The sequence below is a fragment of the Heptranchias perlo genome, chromosome 3 (genome assembly GCF_035084215.1).
Source record: "Heptranchias perlo isolate sHepPer1 chromosome 3, sHepPer1.hap1, whole genome shotgun sequence".
Taxonomy (NCBI): Eukaryota; Metazoa; Chordata; class Chondrichthyes; order Hexanchiformes; family Hexanchidae; genus Heptranchias; species Heptranchias perlo.
Window position 1 is genome coordinate 10,929,988 of NC_090327.1, and position 7,829 is coordinate 10,937,816.

Sequence of the window (7,829 nt, forward strand, 5' to 3'; positions counted from 1 at the left end):
ACTTTGGCTGACCTACTTAGGTCATTGCAGTGCCTCCTGCACTGTATGCAGGTGGGCGATATGTTGGTGGCGCTGGTGACCTCCTCTGCCACCTCGAGCCAGGCCTTCTTGGTGGCAGAGGCAGGCCGCTTCCTCCCGCCCGCCGGGTGGAAGATCTCTGTCCTCCCCCTCCTCCTCACCCCATCTAATGACACCTGGGGTGAGGCATCATTAAACTGGGAGCAGCCTTCCCCCTGGGCTGCTCCATGCTGTAATTTTTGCTATTTGTTGCAGCATCTGTCAGTGGAGGACTGCCCCTTTAAATAGAGCGCCTCCAGCTGACAGATCTTACTGCGCATGCGCAGCCCGCCCGACGCGCAGATCAGCAGTGGGGAACCCGGAGGAGCAGGTAAGTGGATCCAATTCGTGTGTTGCCTGCTACGATCGCGCGGGCAACCCACTAGCCCGCTGGCCCACCCGCCGAGAACCCGCACCCCTGGTAAAATCGGGCCCCTTGTGTCTTGCACACAGCTTACTTTCCCACCCAGCTTTGTATCATCAGCAAACTTGGATACATTACACTCGGTCCCTTCATCTAAGTCATTGATACAGACGCCAAATAGCTGAGGCCCAAGTACCGATCCTGGCCCAAGCACGCCAATCTGAAATATAAGCAAATATAACCGTAAAGACTTAAAGGGTTGAGTTGATCTTTTAGTTCGGACCAACGTTTCTTTAATTTTTTGTTTGTTTAAAAATGCATTGGCACCGGGAGCCAGGAAAACAGCTTGCTTGTTTGATGTCAGGAGGCTCCTGTTCACGCGGTGGATTATGGGGCTGGGAACTATACACCATGATGCTGCCAATTTCCAGCAAATACTTTCTCCCAATGTTTAGCTTCCCGGCCGAGGTTTACAAGCATTCAAATCATTAAAAAAAAATGCAATCTCACCGATGCCGCAAGCCATCTGAAATAAGTATAGCATCACGTTACCGAGTCTTGTATCGTTTTTGCCGCTCGAGGTCTGATTAAAGCCCATGTTTGTTCCTGTGTTCTAGATACGTGCTGAGGAATGGCAGCGGCAACTGGTTAGCAAAGCAGATCAGGAAGCACCGACCCAAAGACGGGCCGATGGAGCCCTCCAGCGCCCAGAGGTGGTGCACCCTCCATACCGAATACATCTGGTACGACCCGGAGCTGACCCCACAGCCCCCCGCTGATTACGGCACCCCAAAGTTGCACATCTTCCCCAACTGGGGAGTTGTCACCTACGGAGGGGGGTTACCCAACAACCTGGGGAATACTTTTGTCTCCTTTAAATCAGGGAAGCTCGGCGGGCGTGCAGTGTATGAAATAGTTCACGAGAGTCCTTATTCGTGGATCGACGGCTGGAAGAACTTTAACCCCGGACACGAGCACCCAGATCAAAACTCGTTCACCTTTGCCCCCAATGGACAGGTGTTTGTCTCCGAGGCTTTATACGGGCCAAAGTACAGCTACTTGAACAATGTGTTGGTGTTTTCCCCTTCTCCAACGAGTCAATGCAATGAGCCCTGGGAGGGTCAGCTGGGCGAGTGCGGCCAGTGGCTCAAGTGGATGGCGGACGAGGCTGGCAGTTCAGCGGGGGAGCTCATCACTGCGACGCAGCACGGGGGGATGATGTTCACGAGCGGCGAGGCCGCGTCTGCCTACTCCTCCGCCATGAGGCTGCGGAGTGCGTACCGCTCCTTGCTGCTCCTGAACCCGCAGGTCCTGCTGGTGATCGATCACATTGAGCGGCTAGAGGATTCCCCTGTTAACCTCGTCAGCGCATTCTTTCACAACCTCGACATTGACTTCAAATACGTCCCCTACAAATTCATGGGCCAGCTGAACGGAGCCATGATGGATGTCTGGGATGCACAGTACAAAATGTTTTGGTTCGATCATCGTGGCAACAGCCCGGTCTCTAGAATACAGGAGGCAGAACAGGCTGCTGAGTTCAAGAAGAGATGGACCCAATTTGTCAATGTAACCTTTCCACTTGGACAACCTGTCACCAGAATTGCCTATGTATTCCATGGACCATACATCAAGATTTCCAATTGCAGGTTTGTTGACGATAGCAGATATGGATTGAAAGTCGCACTAAACATTAATAATACAGAGACAGTTGTGTCTGTTGTGACTCATTACAATGACCCAACTGTACGGTTCAGTTATTTAGGATTTGGGGGCTATGCTAAGGTGGAAGATACAAATCAAGTAACAAGGTTTGGTTTTGGAACAACAGCTTTGGAGAGACAAAGGAAAATCACCACAAACTTCTTTCATTTTGGGTTAACAGTGAAAGTGCTCCTGGCCATCGCCTTGTGCATTGGCTTGATCCTGCTGGCTGCTCACTGGAAGCTTTACATTTCTTTCAGCAAGCTGATGCGCTTTGCATTGCTCATGGTCATCACACTGTGGTTCGTGGAGCTTGTGGCTCTGTGGAGCACGTGCACGCAGCCCCTGTGCGGCATGAATTGGAACGGCGATGACTCCAGCCCAGATGTGGATGTCCACTCAAAGCAATGGGACGAAACCCTCGGCAAAATGTCACCCGTGGTCATCGCTTCGCTACCAGGTTCGGGAGCAGAAATCCTGAAGCACCTCTTTGTTAACAACACAGACTTTATTTACATCAGGGTCCCTACGGAGCACCTTGATATTCCCGAGATGGAATTTGAGTTTGACTCCTTTGTCGACGCGTGTGAGTGGAAATTCTCCGACGTCCAAGCTGGCCGCTATCGTTTGATCCAGGGTTGGCTTCAGTCGCTGGTTCAAAATACAAAGCTTCATCTACAGAACGTTCAGTTGCACGAGATAAGCGACAGTATATTTCCTGTGGAAAAATCCAATGTAGCCAGGGACAAGAAGAGGAAATACAGAAGGAAGGCCTCCTTAATGGATCAGAACGTTAAGTACAAAGAAAACCTAGAGAAGGACGCGGAATATATTAAAGGACTGAGGAGGCATCTTGCTTCCTACCCAAATGCACGTGTAGTGCTCAGTTTAAGCAGCGGGAGCTGGACGTTAAAGCTCCCATTTGTGCAGGGAGTTATAGGACCTTCAATGAGGGCTGTGTATGTGGTGAGAGACCCACGCGCGTGGATCTATTCATTGCTGTATAACAGCAAGCCCAGCCTTTATTCACTAAGAAATGTGCCCCAGCATTTAGCTATGCTATTCAAGGAAGAAAATGATAAGGAAAAATGTGATTTGGACTCAGGGTATGCTTTTGAATACGAGCTACTTCGGAGGCAGTTTTCAGCCCCGGCCAAAAGTACAGTTTCTCTCTTGGCTCATCTGTGGCTCGCGAATACCAGGGCAACTTTGAGGATAAACAAGAAGTTGCCACCCACAAACTACCAACTGTTGAAGTTTGAAGACATTGTTAACTTCCCTCAAGAAACGGCTGAGAAAATCTATGTCTTTCTGGGCTTTTCTCTCCCCCCAGCGGTGCTAAACAGGATACTTTTTGCCACGTCCACAAACCTATTCCACCTTCCTTTCGAAGGAGAGGTATCACCCAGTAACATACACATCTGGAAGGACAAGATGCCCGAGAAGGACGTCAGGATAATCGAAGACATCTGCTGGTCAGTGATGAGTCAGTTAGGGTATTCCAGGTATACGAGTTGAAAGCAGTTTCGCTAGGAGTTACAAAGCGTTGACAAAATTGTTTGCACAATCAAGTTGAACGGGTCTGGGAGCTTTCTGGAGAAGACACTTCATTTGAAGGATTTAGGTCAAAAAAATAACGGAATGAGTTTCCGGTCTCCTAGGAATTACTTCTGAAATAATTATTACCAGAAGTCCCACAGGGTCTTGCAAGGAAACACATTAAAAATGTAGGCCAGTGATGCAGACACTGTGGGAATTTTTTAATGAACGTGAAAGCCAAGGTATGAGGAATTTTTGGGGGGAGTGAAGTAATCTTGTAGCACACCATTAATGATGTGATGCTTCGTGGCATTTATCATACAAGTCGGCTTTTAAACGCATTCAGGAACGTGTCACTCAGCTCAGACCATCAAGTGATAATTAGCTGCAGATGCTGTTTTTTTTCACTGCTGTTAATTATCATGTTTCTGGGCTGTGGAGTTACTGCTAACATTCTTGGAATGAGACCTGCTCCGACGCTCCTGAAGAGAAGAAGATATACGTCCGGAAAAACAATATCTGGCTCGTGTGGGACTTCTAGTGTCATCTGCAGTGCTTACATTTATCACTTGTTAGTATGGCACATAAAAATGTACCAAGGGGGAGCTTTACAAAATTTATGGAACCTAGTATGTTTCCAAACTGAATTAAAACATCTGCCAATTTTATGAGTCGTCTCCTGAACTGTAATGGATGGAGAGACAACTACTGTCAAGTACCTTGTCATCTAGATATTGCTCTTTTCTGGTGTAATTGACCGTATAAAGAGTTCGTAATATCAACATGACATGGATTGCTTTCTGGAACTTGGAAATATTTGGGCTGTTTGGTGTGCCGTACAGTCCCTGTAGTATCAAATTGTGAAGTCACTTGGTTTACAACTTTAGTGCTGCGTTGCTCCCAGCATGACATTAAGAAGGCAAGTTACAGCGGCTAGAAGATTGGGATAGAATATTTAACTTTTTATCCCCCTCCCTCACTGTAACACTGAAAAAGGGAAAGGAGAATCTGGAAATGGAGCATTGAGGTCGAGGCGGTGATAAATAATTCGAAAATACTAGAACGGAGGGGACACGATAAAGCTGGGAAGAGGGAATATATGGATGAATTTATCTATCCTACTAGCACAGGCACAATGGGCCAAATGGCCCCCTTCCTTACTGTAAGATTCTATATTTTATCTAACTTAAATACAGTCAAACTGATAAAACAAAATGAATAAAATCTTTAAAGGGAGAATTGATGGGTGGATCTAGTAATTAAGGTCCATGCAATACAATATTTAGAAACTAAGATGTGTTTACAAATGCTTATCTTCCATGGTGCAGGAAGACTTGAGCCCAAGGAAATAGTGCAGTCGCAATTTGTCAAAGGATAGAAGAAAGTGTGTAGAGGGGAGTGTATAACTCCCCTCTACAATGACTCCCAGTCCGGCAACGCCTCAATTTTAAAATTCTCATCCTTGTTTTCAAATCCCTCCGTGGCCTCGCCCCTCCCTGTCTCTGTAACCTCCTCCAGCCCTACAACCCTCCGAGATCTCTGCGCCCCTCCAATTCTGGCCTCTTGCGCATCCCCGATTTTCATCGCTCCATCACTGGCGGCCGTGCCTTCAGCTACGTCGTTTTACTATGTTAAAGGTGCTATATAAATGCAAGATGTTGTTGCACAGAAAACTGAAATTAATCCAAGTCCCCAGAAAATAAAAACCAAATGTTGATTGTGTCAGTGCAAAAGTACAAATACTTACTGTCTGAAATTCCTTTCTCTGCTCTTTGAATGGAGGCAGTACCAGTTTACAATAAATGGGTTAATGCCTTCATTAAAATAGCAGAGCAAGGAATTTCAGGCAAATGCATTGAGCATTCATACGCCATTATCCCACAGCCTCAAGGTCCTAATAACTGTCAATCAGTCAGGAATGGCAACAAAGGCCTCAGCCCAATTTTTAAAAAAAAATACTGTTCATTGATTAATTAGCGAAACTATATTAGCTTTGAGTGGCTCTTCCTGCCAAGTAGCAATGAACATTGGGTGTTACTCATCTATCTGCTGCAGTTCTGCATGTTAACTGATACAGGACACGTGCAAATACCAGGCAGAACTTCTCTTGTCAGAGCAAGAGCTTTGATTTTTGGGAATATCTACATGTGTAGTATTTTGAACTGATTTAAAAATAAATAATAGAACTATTGAAGTGTTCACAGCTGTGAAAATGTCTCTTCTGATGGATAAAGTGCGTTACCAGGCAATAACAATGTATGTTGAGTGGTTAAGGATGAATACTGGGTACTTCGGTATTTGTTCAGAAAAATGTCAAAACCAGCTTTTAATTTATCGTTATATTTGTTTGGCTGGTAACTAACTCACTCAGAGTTATTATGCTTTTTTTTTGATCCCCTGACAGACTGAACTTGCCTTGTTTTCCTGTGAGGGTTGTGAATTCACAGCCAGACCTAATCATTGTTCTAACTTGTCTGCTGCCACAGAACATGTTTCACCAATTCTTGGCTGGGTTTTTGGTGAAGAAATTGGAGGGTTCTGTCTTTGGAGGGGAGGGATTGAAATCCTGCTGCCTCAGGAGCATACTTTATGTCAACTGATTACAGAGTGGGATTGACTTGTGATTAACGAACAGTCGATAGCCCAGACCGTCCCATTTCTCTGACGTCTGAAGATGGGTAAGAGGAATCTGTGGAAAGACCCAAAAGGGAGTAAGTGGCTTTTCAAATCTAAGCCTTACTATTCAATCACCCTGTTCATTATGCTAGAGCAGGAAGCTGCGTTTGCCTGAAGATCAAAGATTAAAAGGTGTTGTGGGTGAAATGAATGTAGAACCACTCCCAGTTCAAGGAATCCTTCAAGGAATCCCACACTTCACCTGACGAAGGAGAAAGCCTCCGAAAGCTTGTGATTTTCAAATAAAACTGTTGGACTATAACCTGGTGTTGGAAGATTCCTTACATTTGTCAACTCCAGTCCATCACTGGCATCTCCACATCATTCCTACCTTCCGCCATTGCTGCTACTCCTGGAGGGCAGCGAACATCACTGCATGCTGAGGGTGGGAATTCCCATGATTGTTTTTTTGAGATCAGAAATTCCTAACCGCAGCGTTCAATCGCTGGGGCAACAGCAAGAGATAAGGGCTGGGAGCAGTGCTGAGGAGGGGTGGAGACTGCCAACGTGAACTGGAGGTGGGGGGGGAGGGAGAATAAGAGAGGAAAGGGAATGGGGTGGCAGATAAAAATTGCCATTTTGAATTCAGGGAGGTGGGGGGAGAGCAGAGAAGAGTGCCTTTGTGAACTGCTGTAAGGAGTCTTACAACACTAGGTTACAGTCCAACAGCTTTATTTAAAATCACAAGCTTTCGGAGGCTTTCTCCTTCGGACGAAGGAGAAAGCCCCCGAAAGCTTGTGATTTTAAATAAAGCTGTTGGACTATAACCTGGTGTTGTAAGACTCCTTACATTTGTCCACCCCAGTCCATCACCGGCATCTCCACATCTTTGGGAAGTGCAGGGAGGGGGCTGGGTAATGCTTCAGTCTCACTGTGACAACTCTACACGCTGTTGAAATATTTAGCAACTGGCATTAACAATCCGTGTCCACAATAGCCTCTTCACAAAAAAAACAAGAGAAACTCTCTGCAACTTTTGCTGCAATCTTCTGTTATGCAAATGAGGGTATACCTGTATCTTGAAGTTGCGACAAATCCTGGAGCCCATTCGCACTTTCAGCAGAACTACCTGTCACAGGACTGTTCTTGAGTTGTCAGCTTTTTGAAACAGTTGGTCATCTTGTGTATGTTTTCCAGGTTGGCATGCATGAAGTTTCTGGATGAGCATTTTTATCTCAAGCCTCGCAGCTTCTGTAAGTGGGCGCCCTTAATTTTTTTTTAAGTTTATGTTCCAGTTCTTGTTCACAAATCAGCAGATGACTAAGGATAATGAGATAGGAGATCCACCTACCAAAATGCCCCACCTCGCACTTACCTATATTGAAATTCATTTGCTATTTACATGCCCATTCTGCAAGTTTATTCACGTCTTCTTGTATTTTGTCGCAGTCTTCCTCAGTATTAACTATTCCCCCCCCCCCCCCCAATTTGGTATCATCCTCAAATTTTGAAATTGTACTGCAGGCTCTCTCTGCCACGTCCCGCCCAA

At 45.9% G+C, this 7,829-nt stretch overlaps 1 protein-coding gene across 1 annotated transcript in view; it reads left to right on the forward strand.

The window, feature by feature from the left end:
• The window catches only part of LOC137310160 (dermatan-sulfate epimerase-like protein), a 53,745-nt gene extending 47,882 nt beyond the window's left edge, over window positions 1–5,863 (forward strand). Inside the window, exon 2 of the mRNA XM_067978133.1 lies at window positions 1,039–5,863. Coding sequence (XP_067834234.1) covers window positions 1,039–3,643 — 2,605 coding nt within the window. The 3' untranslated portion in view covers window positions 3,644–5,863. The remainder of the gene's footprint in view (window positions 1–1,038) is intronic.
• Window positions 5,864–7,829: the final 1,966 nt, after the last annotated feature.